The 16,141-nt window shown below is 43.7% G+C and overlaps 2 protein-coding genes across 2 annotated transcripts; both read left to right on the plus strand.

Annotated features, from left to right (window-relative positions):
* Positions 1–1,446: 1,446 nt before the first annotated feature.
* Positions 1,447–7,082, plus strand: LOC102706577 (protein EARLY FLOWERING 5). The gene is made up of 9 exons (XM_040526432.1): positions 1,447–1,660; positions 2,883–2,976; positions 3,359–3,444; positions 3,935–3,984; positions 4,073–4,142; positions 4,231–4,312; positions 4,426–4,817; positions 4,957–5,487; positions 6,615–7,082. The coding sequence occupies exons 1-9, from the start codon at positions 1,580–1,582 to the stop codon at positions 6,834–6,836; spliced, it is 1,608 nt and encodes a 535-aa protein (XP_040382366.1). The 5' UTR covers positions 1,447–1,579; the 3' UTR covers positions 6,837–7,082.
* Positions 7,083–11,084: 4,002 nt separating this feature from the next.
* LOC102714305 (HIPL1 protein-like) lies at positions 11,085–14,842 on the plus strand. Its single transcript, XM_040526413.1, has 6 exons — positions 11,085–11,220; positions 11,336–11,493; positions 11,573–12,358; positions 12,434–12,650; positions 13,128–13,297; positions 13,896–14,842. Exons 1-6 carry the CDS (start codon positions 11,115–11,117, stop codon positions 14,547–14,549), a joined length of 2,091 nt encoding a protein of 696 aa, XP_040382347.1. The 5' UTR covers positions 11,085–11,114; the 3' UTR covers positions 14,550–14,842.
* The last annotated feature ends 1,299 nt before the right edge of the window (positions 14,843–16,141 follow it).

The raw sequence follows: 16,141 nt of genomic DNA on the forward strand, positions 1-16,141 counted from the left end.
TACGAGAATATCACCTCTCTAAAAATCCTATGAAATTTATATTAGGTTCCACGAGAAGGCCCACGAAAACAGACGGCCCATCCTTGTGTGCAGCTGTAGCCTGCAGGTTGGGAAAGGAATAAGTCCACTTTGACTCCCTAAAAGTGGTCTGAATCTAATACATGACCCTAAGCCGTAAAACCGGATATTTCAACCCCCGAACCGTTAAAATCGGTGCAATTTGACTCCCTTGGCGGTTTTGTAGGACGGTTTCGCTGACGTGGCAGTGTTGACGTAGTCTTGATCCACGTGACGCTTATGTGGCATTAGAATTAACAAAATATCAGTAGAACCCATCTGTCATTCACACCAAAAAATATTGTGGGACCCACCGATAGCTGGGGCCCATATGGCATACCCTCTGTTTCTTCTTTCTCCCTTCTCCCATTCTCTCTCTTTCTCTCCCCTTTGCCCGTGACCGTCGCCTCCCCACGATCGCGTCTAACGCCGATGCCGACGCCTCCCAGCTACCACAGCCGCCGCCGACGTGGCCCCGAGCCCGTGACCATCGCCGTTGTCACCTCCCCACCGCCACATCCGTCGCCGATGCAGCCCCGCGCCTACGGTCATCACCGTCGCCTCCCCGCTGCCACAGCGCCATCGACGTGACCTGTGCTCGCAGCCATGCATGCGTGAACACCGCCCCGTCACCTTCCCGCAGTCGCGTTTGCAGCCGACGCGACCCCGTGCCTATGGTCGCCACCGACGCCGACGCCTCCCCGCGGCTGCCGCCGTCACCACTTCAACTCCCACCAGCTGCCACCACTCCGACCCTACTCGTGCTTGCGACTGCCGCCGCAGCCCATGCTTATGGCCCCGTGCCCTAGATCGCTGCCGCCACTTCCCCATTGCCGTGTCCGCACCTGACGTGGTCCCACTCCTACTGTCGCCGCCGCCGCCTCCCCGCGGCCGCTGTCTCCACCACTCTAGCCCCACTCATGCCTGCGACCGCCGCTTCAGCTCTCACCCGCCGCCACACCCCATCAGTGCTCCACCGAAGGGGGGAGAAACAAATAAGGGGTAAAGATGGGAGGAAGAAGAAAGAGAGAGGATGGCATGTGGGCTGCCAGTAAAAGCCACGTCGGCGAAACCACCCTACATAACCGCCAAGAGGGTCAAATTGCACCGATTTTAATAGTTCGGTGGTTGAGATATGGCCCCACCTGCAAGCAAGATCCATGTTTGCGATATCACCCTCTAAAACCAATAAGGGAGTCAAATTGCACCGATTTTAACAGGTTGGTGGTTAAAATATCCGATTTTATAACTTAGGTCATAGATTAGATTCGGAGCACTTTTGAGGATTGTACTCGACCCACACGTCTTCGGGGGAAAAAAAAACCAGAAAAGAATTCGACACACACCGCGACGAGAACAGCGCGGTCCGACCCCGACCCGAACCCGAACCCCATCCATCCCACCCGCCCACCCAGCGAGGCGCCGCCGCGTCGCCGCTCTCCTCTCCTCCTCCCTTTCCCGCTCTCTCGCGGCTGAATCGGCCGCCGCTCGCCGGCGGGGAGGGGCTCCCGGGCTGGGCAGGATGAAGACGACCAAGGGAGGGAAGGTCATGAACCCCACCGACGCCTTCCGCAAGGAGCAGCGGAAGAAGGAGCTCAAGCGGGTGAGCCCTCAAACCCTAGCTAGGGTTCATCTTATCATGTCATAGCATAACATACTCCGTGCGCGTTCGGGGGATGGTAGCGGGATTGGCCTCGGCAGGCCGCGTTGTGATGTTGCCTTTGCTTCGTGGACTGCTGCGCGGTGGCGATTCGGTTCGTCAGGTTTGGTCGATTTGGGCTATCTGAGGTAGGAATCGTGGGGGTAACCTTCGCAGGTTATGCCGGATGATCGGTCCAACGCGAAATATGGTGGTTTTAATTCGGTTCCGGTGTGGGAATTTGTTCCATGCAACAAACTTGTATTTTTATGGGCATTACTAGATATTGCGGTCTAAGATTTTGAAACTGGAATGGCCATGGTGATGTAAATGATGGCTTACTTCTAGGAAATTGATTTGCTTGTCAGGCTTCAGTGGGCATTGTACACTGTTCTTAGTGATTTTCACCTGGATGGCTCATACCCTGGTATACAAGTGTTCATATGTAATTGGGGTGTCAACTTGAATTTTACTTTTAATGTGAAACTGTTCTTTCTTGCATATACAACTGAAAATACCAATAATATTGCCTATTAATTTTGCTGATTTTCTTGGCCAGCTCGGAATGTTTTTTGTGGAGTGCCCATGATTTTTTCCCCAACCTTTAATGTTGTTGGATTTGGAACTTGAGCAACCTAGTTAATCATATTGATCAGATAATTTACTGCAATTTATCTATGCTGTTGCACTCTTGCACCTTCATACTATGTCACACTAGTATCTTGTTATAAGTAATAACATGCCATTTTATATAGAAATATGTCTGTGGTCACAACTGTTGCTTGTATACCTACTATCTGTATGACTGCTTATATATTAGGGATTTACTATTTGTTTGGTTCTCTACCTTGCCGAAAATCTTGGTATTGCCAGATATTGGTAGGGTAGAGTGGATACGATGTTTTGGTTGGTGCTAGAATTGGGCATTGCTAAAATTTTGGTAGACAATGGTTTTGTTGGAGTGTTTGGTTTGCTACCTTGCCAACAATTTTGGTAGCGATGTAGCGTAGCAAACCAATATAGCCCTTAGTTTATGCTGGTTTGTTTAATCTTGTACTCTTGTTAGGTTTTATTTCCATATGATTGCTGATGTAAATATGATAGATTGGTAATTTCTTGTATCTGCTACTAATCATTGTGTTCTGTCCTCACTTTCTAAATTTCCATCACCATTTTTGTTCACCAGAATAAAAAAGAAAGAAAGAAGGTACGAGAGGTTGGCATTTTGAAAAAGGATCCAGAGGCTATACTGGAGCAGATTGAGAAACTGGAAAAGATGAGTAAGTATATTGCACATTGACTTGTATTGAATATCTGTATCTAGACAAAATTTTTGAAACTAGTCTTTCTAGAAACAAAATATTGCTTTCTTTTGTTCTGCTGACTTCTTTTGAAAGCTCAAATAATCATATCATTTCTGTTTTAGTTGCACACTGGTGTGTTCCATGTACTCTGTAGTGCTATTAATATCATACATGTTTAAGCAATATTAGTTTATTCCATAAAATGATTTCTCAATCATGCATGCTTTTTCTTTAACTTTATTTTGTGCTTTTATCAAGTTTAATGTGGGAATCTGTTCTTACTATCAGCTCATTCTGATTACTTTGGCTAATTTGTTTTTTCTGGAATAAAGAAAATATATTTTTTTGGTTGAAACAGAAGCTGATGGTGCTCTCGACAAGGCTAGGAAACATAAGAAAAGGCAGCTTGAGGATACATATAATCTTATAGTAAAGAAAAGGAAGGTATTTTTATTTATGATATGCATTGAACCTTTTTTTTTAAGTCCAGACTGTTTTTGTCAAATTTTATATTTTGATAGTGGTCTTAACCACTTTGTTGGCCCCTAATGTGACGTTTTTTCTACTATGAAATTTGTTCCTTGGGTTCAAATGGTCTTGGGAACATGATACATGAACGAATAGCGGGTAAATTTTGTGCTGATATATGACAGTTGTCTTGATTCACAAAAATAGGGTGACACAACATTGGCAGCGATACGAATTGTTGAATTTAAGGTTCCTATGAATTGTGCACACTTCTGCAATTTATTGTGCACTGCAAGTGTTTATGTGTAATTGTGTACCTGTCGCAGCTGCATCTGCGAGACTCTTTTTTGAAAGCCTCTATTTGGATATTTGATTTGAACTTATAATTGCTAAAAAATCATACCATTAGTTTATTTTTCTTTCCTCCACACATGGTAGCCCATTAATATGAAGTTATCTGTGCCAGGAATATGAAGATAAAATGAAAGAGAAGGGTGAGCAACCAATTATGTTCAGGTGAGATTTATTGTTTTGCCATGCATCATTTTATTAATTTGATGTAGCTATTCTTGTTATTCAGCATGTTTTTTTTTTGTGCCCTCAGCCATCTTGGACCACCAAAGAGGCGGCCTGCTGCAGAAGAGGATGATAGAGCTAAAAATCCCAAGCCTGAGGTATGGTATTTACGGTTCTTCACAAAGCAATGGATGTATTGTTGCTGTATGTATTGATATTATATATTTAACCAGCTTTGCATTACAGGATTCTGTTTATTATCACCCAACCCTGAATCCATCTGGGGCACCACCCCCTGGCAAACCTCCAATGTACAAATCTTCCATAGGTTAATATCTCCATTGTTTCAGCATAGTTTCTAAAATCATCAATTTCCCTTTAAAAAAAATCTACTTGTAGGATGCTCTAGCAATTCAGTTTTACATCTTGGTTGATATGCAGGTCCAAGGATCCCACTGCCTTCATCAAGTGCTGGTGCTTCATCTTCTATGCCGGAAACTGAAGAAGCAGGCCCTTCAACCCTGCCACCCCCTCCACCACCCCCACCATTGCCCACCTCTTCAGAACCTGTCGACCCATCTGCTGCATCTTTACCCCCTCTCCCACCCCCACCCCCTCCTCCACCTAAGCCTGCTAACATTGCAGGAGCGCCAGGCTTACCTCTGCCACCTCCACCTCCTCCTGGACCACCTCCCAGAGAAATTGTGCCAGGTCAAACATTACCGCCGCCACCTCCGCCTCCACGGCCTTTGCAGCCACCACCCCTAGCTGGTACAAATGAACTTGCTAATAAGCAAATCGGAGAGGGTGCAAGCTTGACAGATTCTGCACAGGTGCACTTTGAGTCTCTCCATAGTCCAATAAAAAGTGAATCTTTTATTGTTTATGTATACTTTAGACTTTAGAGTAGTGTTTCTTTTAATGTTAATAGCATCCCATTGTGATTTTGTCTGAATGAACCTTGTTTTGCAGGCAAAAGGTTTGCTACCTCCTCCACCTCCTGGTTTGACACCAAATTCAAATGAAATGCAGAACGGCAGCAATGCTCCTGGTTTGAAAGAAGAAGATAAAGTCAAGAGGATCTTACCGCCACCTCCACCGCAGACATCACAGTTGCCACCTTTACCTCCAAGACCTCCAACAATGCCTGCAATGCAACCTGATATGCTAACCCCAGGAGTTACCAGATTTCCTCCACCTCCACCACCAGACACAAGGCCACCATTTATGGCTCCTGGAATTAACGCCAGGCCCCTTCCACCACCCCCTCCAGGATTACCTCCACCTCCAGCACAGATGCAAATGGCACCCTTTGGTGTACCTCCTGGTCCACCACCAATGCTTCCACCTCAATTTTTTCCAGGACCCCCAATTCAAACAGGTGACTTTGCTGCCTTTGGTCCAAGGCCAAATTTACCTCAGCAGCCATCATATGTCAAGTCAGCTGCCCCAACAGTTGTAAAGAGACCATTGGCACAACATACTCCTGAGCTCACTGCAATGGTATATTCTCCTTACTCTGATGGTTAATTTTACTAAATCAAAGCTTGACTATTCTCAAAAAAATTTTAAGCACATTTAGGAAGTATCAGGAGTGTTTGACACTGTTTGACCCTTATACCAGTAACTGTGAAGGCTTGTCTGCATCTTTTATTCTTTCCAAAAAGATATATATTACTATCTCTGTCTCAAAATATAGACTTAGGTAGCGTTCGGTAGTGAGGGATAGGGTGAAAACTCTCGTCATTTCCCATGAGCGCACTTCACAAAATGCTAAACAATCAGTATTTTACAAAAAAAAGACAAAATCTTATCCAAAAATTGCTTTTAAAAAATCATATGAAATCCATTTATCAAGTTCACAACAGCTAATACTTAATTTATCATTCACTAATGAGATACATTGTTTTGCTTGATCATCTTCATCTTCTTCACTCACTTTCCGACTAAGCCTTATGCATTTTTTTGGAGGGATTAAATTTGAAGTGGAACGGTTGTGATTGGTTGAGAGGAGGTAGGATGGGATGTAGTTGTATTTGAGACGAATTTGAATCCCAGAAGTAGCTATATTTTTTAGACGGAGGGAGTATTCCTTACTCTGACCACTGGTGCACTCTCCCTTAATTACAGATTTCTACGAAAGCAACAATTTGAATGTGCTTGATATTACCTGCAATCTGAATAACAGGATTAGTTCTAAATTACATTTTTTATTATCGAACACTTGTTGCTGAGATCTTTTAGGCATTTTCTCATGGGCTGCCAGGCCACACTACCACAATATCTTTGCCTAGAGAGTTCCCTACTTGGCTACTTCCATCATATGTTGGATGTGGCTCTCAGATTTTGTTGTAATTTACAGTATCCACATCCACAATTAGAGCTAAAAAATTATATGCTTGACAGTGATTTCCCTATGATTATCTATCCATATAAGCACTTGATGAATGATGATATAATTTGCTTTCCCCTTTATGTCATCATAAATAAAAAAAATTGGGTTCTAGCTTTTAAACAGTTAGGATTGTTAGCTTGCTATAGCTTGTAAAGAAATCTAGTCATTTTTTTTGTGTGTTTCATATAGTCTTGGGTGTTACCTTTGTACTGAAAAACAGAATGATTTTTCACAGGTTCCTGCATCAGTTCGAGTTAAGAGAGAATCGGCTCTCCCCAAACCAAAGCCAAAGGTGCAGCAGTCAGCAACAACGTCATCTTCAATTCTCAAGCCGTCAGTGGCTCCAATAAAATCTGAGCCCCAGCCTTCGTCCTCAGCATCCAAACCACAAAGTATTGATGATTCTTACATGGCATTCTTGGAAGATATGAAGCAACTGGGTGCTCTTGATGAGTAGCTTGATTAGTCTAAATTGCAAATAGCAAGCTAGCAGTTTCAGGCATGAGCCCTCTCTCTCTCTTTACACTGCGGCTCATGATTAGTATTTCCTGCTAGCTCAGAAACCATGCCTTTTTTCTCCATGAGCAACAATTTTTCAGATCTGCTTTTGTGAAAATGGGGAAACATTCATAATCAATCTCCATTGTTGTGCAACACAACTGTATCAAGTCAAATCAATAGAGCATGATGGGCTATCTTCACAGTTGTATGTTCAACGATTGCCCTGGCAGAAATTCAGATTTATGCCACCAGTCGTGGGTGACATGACTAATACCTTTGCAGTCTCATCTTTTCACTTTTGCTTGTATTTATAAGTTAAAATTTAAAATTTCAACCTTAAATTTGGAGTTGATTTTACTGTGGTTTATTTTTCACCCTTTGTTTTTGTTTATAGATCGCTAAGAAGACGTATATGAATTTTTTATTTACAAAATATTTTTTGTTTGCAAATATATCGGTTTGTTTTTCCCTCGAAAAACTAAACAATCACCACCTTGTAGACATTTTGCATGCATAACTAGACAGCTAGACTTGTGCCATCTAACTTTGCTCTTGGTCATGCTTGTGGAAAACAAGCCACAGCCGTCATAAAACTGTGATATCAGTGGATGCCAAAGTGAACCTGGCGCAAGCTAATTTTGTTGCAACAATAGTTTATTGCTATGGACATATTTCTAGTTGAATTTATCAATGTTTATGTGGGATATCATAAAGAATGATTCTGCTTACAGGATCTAAAAGAAATGCTCTAACAAAAAGAATGCTTCTGCTTAGACAACGTGTCAGGTTGTATGTTCCTGCATCTCTGCCTGTCTGGAACTGACTACTCCTGGATTCATGTAGTCATGATAGTAGCTCTCCACTTTGCGGTACTCATGCTCTGAAAAGAATATTTGAATCAACGCCAAGCTGGTACTTCCCAGCTCGCAAGATGATCCAGATTGTTGCAATTAATATTCTGCATGATGACTTGTTAAGTTCTCCTATTGAATCTCAGTTGTCATATTATGATTTCATTTGCAAGCATGATGGGTTTCTTTTGAGAAATATTACCGTCCTTGAGAAAGTACAAGAGATACTAAATTGTTAGCGTAAAATTTTGCTACTTCAAAATACCTATTCGTACCTGAGGTACCAAGTTTTTATATAAAAAATATGATAACTTAATGTATAACTTATTAAGAATGGTAAAATAACTCTTTTGTTCCCCTGATTTCTATAGAAATAAACTGTTTCATATGAAACCAATGCTTTGGCCGATAATGAACCATCATCTTAACTAGGGTAAATAGCTCACATTATGCCAGTTTACCATCTTCAGTATTTCAAGCTCATGACCGCAATTTTTAAAACTTTGTGATATGTCAACCCTCTTGTTCTTTTCATGATCTTCCTGGGCAAACATCTGTCACTGGTGTCTTGTAAAGTCAGCTTCATCTCATTCGTCTCTTCAAGAAGACACGGACAGAAAAGATTAAACCTATTCCCAGTCACTACTGTCCATTTCTGTGTCACGTATCTCATATTTTCTAAGGGAATTTACAATATGTTTTCTTGATTGCTCGTAAAACCGTATGCTTCTAGATGTCATAGTTGATATGAACATGGATAAATCATGGGTTCGTTAGACCATCCCAATAGCTCATCCATCTCATCCTCCATTCTAGAAATAGAAGATGAAGAGTAAAAATTGAGCTCCAGCAGAACATCTATCTTATCATCTATTTTTGGATGTCATCCATATTTGGAGAGAAAAACTCTATATTTAGATATTCTCTCTCCAATCCTCCAAATAGAAATATAGGATGTCATAAATAGATGATCTGCTGGAGTACAAAGGAATATAAAGAATGAAAGTGTTTTAGATGATCATCCAAATAAAGATATGGATGACCAAATTTAGATAAGTTGTTGGGGATGCTCTTACTAGTCCCCCTGTTCTAAAAGAAGACTTTTTTTAGCCCACCTCATACATATCAATATGAAGTCAAAAAACTAGAATGTCCTTTATCTTTTCAAATCCCAATTCATTTATCTCTTATGTTTTTAATTTCAAATGTATTTGTCCCCACTTTACCAAATTTCAATACAATAATTGCTAAAATAAACTCTTTTGAGACAACAGGAGTAAGCTAAAAATAAAGTCTATGGGACGGGGGCAGGACCATGGAAATAAATTATTCTCCGGACGGTGACTTCTGGTGCCAGAAGGGCCAATCTGAATTCTGAACTGGACATGGGTTTGCCTTCAGTTGGCACTGACTTAGATTATTTTAATCATTTGACTTAAGCTAATCTATGAGTAACAGCAAGATTCCTTTCGTTCCCTAGCATGATACAAGGGATCAAACAAGAACACATTGAGCTCCTACAGTTTTACATGGAACATGGTTGCATCTTTCCTTTGAACTTAGACAGCTCCTGTAGGTCAACCAGACAATATCCTGTTCCAAAGTTATCGTTATAGCACTCACTGGCTTAATGACACATGGAACAGCAGCTTCATGGATAGGATTTGCCATTAAGCAGTTAGCATATATGATAATTATGTCTGTGGTTTCTATTTTTTAAAAGAAAATACACAAAGTTGTTTCAGTTTCTCGTTCATTTTGCGATTTTTCTAAGAAAAAATTTGACTGAAGTTTTGGGAATAAATTATCACTGGAATACGGTAATAGGGTTGCTACTCATCTTCTTGTCGAATGCTAGATAACACTTGAGCTTTCTGTATTGAAAATTTTGCATTTCGTGTGAGGTTAACTCAAACTTTAGCATTTTTTCTGTAGGCTGGACTGGTCATGTTACATACAAATTTCTCCCAGTAATTGCTACTTCGATAAATTTGCCTGGTTTAGTTGTATCCCAAATCTAGCAATCTCTGACCACTTGCTCGCTCTCGTTGACTTCAGAGCTCTCGTGTAAATAATTATCTCCTAAAGACACTTCCCTTGGGGCCTTAAAAGAAGCACAATTTTATCCCAAGTAACCTACATATCTGTTCCTTTAATTAATCCAAACTACAACGACTCAAAGCTTTCTTTTTTTCTTCCCAAGGTCAACTTTTGCTGTTGGATCAATTTTTCTGTTGGATTTGGAGGTTCATGATATATCCCCACTTGTGTCAATGGTCCTACCTGAAAAATAATGTATAAGGTAGTCTCTGAAGACAATCTCTGAACTATGTGGTCGTAAATCGACAATCCAGCCTTAAGAAAATGCAGTTGCTGAGTTCTTCAGGCTTCAGTTTGTACAGTGAAGAAGGTTTAGAAGGCCACTGAAGAACACCAAGTGACTGTCCAAGATGCTAACTAAGTAGTTCTGAATCTCTAATACCCACTTGTTAATTTTGTTATGACAATAGAGATTGAAACGATGAAACTAACACCAACTTTGCATTTTTCCCCTGACAAGAAAAATCATGTTGCTTTGATGGTACCACATGATTTATTTCCTATGGCATAAACAAAGAATATAATATTGTAGTTTGCAACTCAATGAAAGTCTGTAACCGATGGATCTGAGACCTTTTTTCATGTTGAAGAGTGATAAAATTAGCTGATTGAGGCACTTGGGTATGGCAGTGAGCAAATTCTCTGAACTTCAGTACTTCAAATAGGCTGATGGCCGTTGACAAAATTTGCCGTCGATTTCACCTTGTCACTTTCACAATCCAAACAGGCACATTTGTCTGCATCCATTCGACTTACAAGCTTGTTTAATTAATTGCAAATTGGAGGAGTGCATGACTAAATGCTAATCCTCACCTTACGATATACTACCTCCATCTCTGAATATTTGACGCTGTTAACTTTTTAATACACATTTGACCATTGTCTTATTCAAAAAATTTACATAATTACTAATTATTTTTATATCATTTTATTTATTGTTAAGTATACTTTTATGAATATATATAACTTTATATATATTTTTTTAAAAAAATAAATAAGACAAATGATCAAACGCGTATAAAAAAGTTAACGGCGTCAAGCATTTAGGACGGAGAGAGTAGTAATTTTTTTAAAAAATAGTTGTCACCATCAAATGCATGTGACTCGAGAAATCAGAATAAATTCAATCAAAAAACACCACTTGGTTGTCTCTTTACTACCAAATGCTGAATTCTTTTATCTTGGATTGGTCAATGGTTGCTTCTTACTGTCCTACATATATGCATAAAAAGGCAAGCTGGCTATCCACCATTTCTGCACACCGTCTCCTTCCCTGAGCCACCATGAGGCCGTCGCCGCCGACCGGCACTGTGCTATTCCTCGCCGTCGCCGCCGTGCTTCTCCTCGCCGTCCGGGATGGCCATTGCGCGCAACTGTGCATGGATTCAAGTATGGCGTTCTTGCAGTTTCTCTGTGCTTGTGATTGAGTTGAGTTGTGTGCCTTGTTGTTGTGAGTTGCCAACTGATGATGGTTTTGATCATGGCGCCGGCGGCGGCGGAGCAGCGTTCCCGAGGACGGTCAACGGGACGCTCACCTTCTGCGGCTACAATGGCACCTCGTGCTGCAACGCGACGGACGACGCCGCCGTGCAGAGGCAGTTCGCCGCCATGAACATCTCCGGCACGCCGTGCGGCGACCTCGTCAAGTCCATCCTTTGCGCGGTATGTATGGTTTGAATCTCTGCTTGGTCGCCGGAGTTCCCATGGTTTGCTGGTTGTACTGAGGCGGCGGTTGCTGCAGAGGTGCAACCCGTACGCCGGCGAGCTGTTCACCGTCACCACGAGCCCCCGGACGGTGCCGCGGCTGTGCAACTCCACCGGCGTCGCGAGCCGGCTCAGCGGCGGCAAGCCCTCGGCGGCGACGGACTACTGCACGACGGTGTGGGACACCTGCAAGGCCGTCTCCATCCCGGGCTCGCCGTTCCAGCCGCCCCGCGGCGGCTTGGCGGCGCCTACGCTCACCGACGTGTGGCAGTCGTCGGGCGAGTTCTGCACGGCGCTGGGCGGGGCGCCCGGCGGCGGCGGCGCGCCCTGCTTCGACGGCGAGTCCGCGGCGTTCAACGCGAGCCGCGTCGCGCCGCCGGCGAACGGCATGTGCCTGGAGCGGGTCGGCAACGGGTCGTACCTCAACATGGTGCCCCACCCGGACGGCTCGAACCGCGTCTTCCTCGGAAACCAGGCCGGCAAGGTGTTCCTCGCCACCGTGCCGGCGCAGGGCTCCGGCAAGACGCTGCACCTGGACGCAGCGAACCCCTTCCTCGACATCACCGACGAGGTCCACTTCGACAACGAGTTCGGCCTCCTCGGCCTCGCGTTCCACCCGGGCTTCGCCAAGAACGGCCGCTTCTTCGTCTCCTACAGCTGCGACAAGACGCAGTCCGCGTCCTGCTCCGGCCGCTGCGCCTGCAACTCCGACGTCGGCTGCGACCCCTCCAAGCTCACCGCCGACAACGGCGCGCAGCCGTGCCAGTTCCAGAGCGTCATCGCCGAGTACACCGCCAACGCCACCTCCGCCTCGCCGTCCACGGTACGTACGCCCCCGCCCCGCCCATCCCTCGCCGGCGTCGCTCGCTGATGCATGCACCGGTGCTTGCTGTCCCAGGCGACGGCGGCGAACCCGGCGGAGGTGAGGAGGATCATGACGCTGGGGCTGCCGTTCACGACGCACCACGGCGGGGGCATCCTCTTCAGCCCCGCCGACGGCTACCTCTACTTCATGATGGGCGACGGCGGCAACGTCGGCGACCCCTGGAACTTCGCGCAGAACAAGAAGTCGCTGCTCGGCAAGATCATCCGCATCGACGTCAACGAATTGCCAAGTAACGAAATTTTCTCCCCATTTTTCAGCTCAAAAAAATGCAATCTTTGAACTAAAAGTTCAATTTTTCTCCCGACAAATTGAACTTTAGGATCATGTGTAAATTATGTCTATTCGTCTGAAAATTTGCTTGTATTCAAATTGAATGCCCCTCCCTAAGCAAATATTTGAACAAAAATACATTTTTTCCCCAACGAATTGAATTACAGGTCCAATCCTGACAGATAACATTGTTCATATTGGGCATCCGCGTGTGAATTAACTATATTCATCTGAAAATTGTTCATATTCAAATCAAAAGCCAAAAAAAACACCTTTTAACTAAAATTTCATATATGTTTTCCAGTCCTGACCGGTAACATTGTTCAGATAGTGTCTTGATCAGCTCTATCAGTCTGAAATTTGTTCATACTTTGTCGAGTTCCTGCAATTGGGTTGCAACTACTCCTGACAAGATGGTTGACTACAAACTCTGCAGCTGGCAATAGCACTGCAAGCTGGGGAAATTATGGCATTCCCAAGGACAATCCCTTCTCCACTGATCCCATGTTCGCGCCGGAGGTTTTCGCCCTCGGCTTCAAGAATCCATGGCGGTGCAGCTTCGACTCCGGCAAGCCGTCCGACCTCTACTGCGCCGACGTCGGACAGGTGCCACATTTCCCCTTTTTTAAGACAAATTTTATGGTGATCATGTACTATTATGAAGAATTTTTAAGCTGGTCTATAATGATAATACCTCCATCCCATAATAACTTTATTTTTCGATTTCTATATGTAATATTTGATCATTTGTCTTATTTGAAAAAATATACAAAAACTTGAAAAAATTAGTCACGCATGAAGTATAATTCATATTTTATCGTCTAGTAACAATAAAAATATTAGTCACAAAAAAATTTCAAATAAGACGAAAGTCAAAACATTATATATAGAAACTGAAGTTATTATTAGACGAAGGTAATAGTATTTTTGTTCAGTATTGCCATGTCTTGTTTATTTTAAGGGTTTTTTTACCATTGTTGAAAAGTACCTTAAGCTACTAAGAATTTTAGTATAAATTTTTATCTCAAGATACCACTCTTTTTACATTAAAAAAGTGTGGTACCTTGAGGTACTTTTTCGAGGACAGTAAACAAGCTCTTATTTTAAGAAATGGAATAGTTCCTTTTATTTTAAGTTTTCTTTTTTTTTTTTGAAGTTTGTATGAAATCGAATTTGATAATTTTGTGTGGAAATTTTGAAATAGTCTTCGTACGAGGAGGTGGACCTGGTGATAAAGGGCGGGAACTACGGGTGGCGGGTGTTCGAGGGCACGACGGCGTACCTGCCGCTGTCGAGCCCCGGCGGCAACACCTCCGCCGCCTCCATCGACGCCATCCCGCCGGTGATGGGCTACGCCCACAGCGCCGTCAACAACAACGTCGGCTCCGCCTCCATCACCGGCGGCTACGTCTACCGCTCCGGCACCGACCCCTGCCTCGCCGGCCGCTACCTCTACGCCGACCTCTACGCGCAGTCCATCTGGGCGGGCCTCGAGTCGCCGGAGGGCAGCGGCCAGTACGACGTGACGGCGCTGCCGTTCGCCTGCTCCAGGCGGTCGCCGATCCCCTGCGACGCGGCGGCGAGGAGCCCGCTCCCGTCGCTGGGCTACATCTTCTCCTTCGGCCAGGACAACGCCGGCGACGTCTACCTGCTCACCAGCAAGGGCGTGTACCGGGTGGTCGACCCCACCGAGTGCGGCTACGCGTGCCCGATCAAGAGCTCCGCCCCCGGGAGCTCGCCGTCTCCCGGCGCCGGCGCGTCGCCGAGCGCCGCCGTCACGGCGCGGGGGAGCCCCGCCGTGGCGACGGCGGCGCTGCTGCTGGCAGGAGCGTTTCTTGCCTCCTTTGCTCTGAGCTGATCACAGTATATATTTTGGCAACTTTTAGCTGCTTTTAGATTGTGAATTGTATTTGTGATGTCATATATAGTGTTTGTACCTGTGCAGAATTTGAATTCTCTGCTTTTGTTTTTGGGGCAATTTGGATATAGTTAGGTGCCAAAATTTATTTGTTTGTGATGCAATATTATGCTCTCCAGCTCCAGCAAAGTGTTGTGAACTCGTGCTCCGCTTTCCAATAATGTGGACTGTCTAGGATAGGTTGGTTCAATTTAGACTTCAAAATTTGTAACACGTTCCAAATATATTGTGAAAGGGCAAAATTTATGGTCTTTGAAAAAGAAATCCAAGGTACCAAATTTTCAGTGTAAAATTTTACAGTCTTAAAAAATATTACTCGAGGAACCAAAATTTTCAAATGTCTCGAGGTATCAAATTCTTAGCGTAAAATTTTTGAAACTCGAGTTACCAAGTTTTTATGGGAAATGTGGTATCTCAATACACCATTTCAAGACATTATAATAGTGTCATCAACCTTTTTAGGTTCAAAACTATATGTCCATATCTTGAGCAAATGGGACAGGATTTCCAAAGTCATGAAAATGGTTTTTTTTTGTTTCATTTGTAAGAGTTTAACTAGTCATGAGTAGCTACCAAAAGTTACACATTTTCCAGCTATATGCTAGGTGGCAAGAATTGTTTTCTTGAATTTTTCAATACGGAAGAGGCTCCTCACCTGAATAGAATTACTTTCAAACCCTTTTAACAGGAATTATTTTAAGAAATAACATTATTTTATTAAAAAATCGCAAATGTAGAGCCATCCCGCGAAAATCATAAATTTAGCACTCTGTCGAACGATGGCTGTTCGATTGGGACCTAGCGAACTTCTATTGTTCAACAAGGGTCCTATCGAACACTTACCATTCGACAGGGCCCACCACCTGGCGCCGCGCGGCTTGTCGAACTGCTGCTGGACGATAGGGCCCCTGTTGAATATTGGTTGTTCGACAGGCCTCTCATATAACACTATCAATGAGGGTTCCTATTCGACAGGCTCCTATTGAGGGCTATCGAACTATCCCTATTCGACAGACCCTGTCAAACTCGCAGCGCTCCGATCATCTTAGTCTACTGTTGGCCGTTCGATAGGAGGCTTATCGAACTACGGCAGTTTGACAAGACCCTAATTTTGCGATTTTCCACGGATGGCCTCTAATTTTGTGATTCTCCATTAAAATAATATTATTTCTCAAAAAAATTTCTCTTAACTGCATCAGCGAGTTATAGGTGATGGGGGTGGTGTAGCTCTTATTTCCAAATGTGACCACAGTACAGCATATTCAATGCAGCTTCCGAGGATTAGAGCATGGCTAATAATATAGCCAACAAGCTGGCTATAAGACTCCTTTTAGTCTTCTTATAGCCCACTCATATAATGGTTAACTCTTTATCTTTAATGCAGGACCCACATGTCTATCTCACATGTTGTCTTGGTTCTTGTGCTTCAGCTGGCTATAAGCTTATAGCCAGCTTCTTCTCTCTCTCCTTCCTTCTCTCTTCCACATCAGCATTTAGCTGGCTTATAACCTGCTATTATACTTGCTCTTATA

The sequence above is a fragment of the Oryza brachyantha genome, chromosome 7, assembly GCF_000231095.2.
Source record: "Oryza brachyantha chromosome 7, ObraRS2, whole genome shotgun sequence".
Classification (NCBI taxonomy): Eukaryota; Viridiplantae; Streptophyta; class Magnoliopsida; order Poales; family Poaceae; genus Oryza; species Oryza brachyantha.

Bases quoted from the DNA above. Each gene is read 5' to 3' on its own strand.
- LOC102706577 (XM_040526432.1), top strand. From the start codon at position 1,580: ATGAAGACGACCAAGGGAGGGAAGGTCATGAACCCCACCGACGCCTTC. The intron at 1,661-2,882 runs GTGAGCCCTCAA...TTTGTTCACCAG, and splicing joins GGAAGAAGGAGCTCAAGCGG to AATAAAAAAGAAAGAAAGAA. The intron at 4,313-4,425 runs GTTAATATCTCC...GTTGATATGCAG, and splicing joins AATGTACAAATCTTCCATAG to GTCCAAGGATCCCACTGCCT.
- LOC102714305 (XM_040526413.1), top strand. From the start codon at position 11,115: ATGAGGCCGTCGCCGCCGACCGGCACTGTGCTATTCCTCGCCGTCGCC. The intron at 11,494-11,572 runs GTATGTATGGTT...CGGTTGCTGCAG, and splicing joins TCAAGTCCATCCTTTGCGCG to AGGTGCAACCCGTACGCCGG. The intron at 12,651-13,127 runs GTAACGAAATTT...CAAACTCTGCAG, and splicing joins CGACGTCAACGAATTGCCAA to CTGGCAATAGCACTGCAAGC.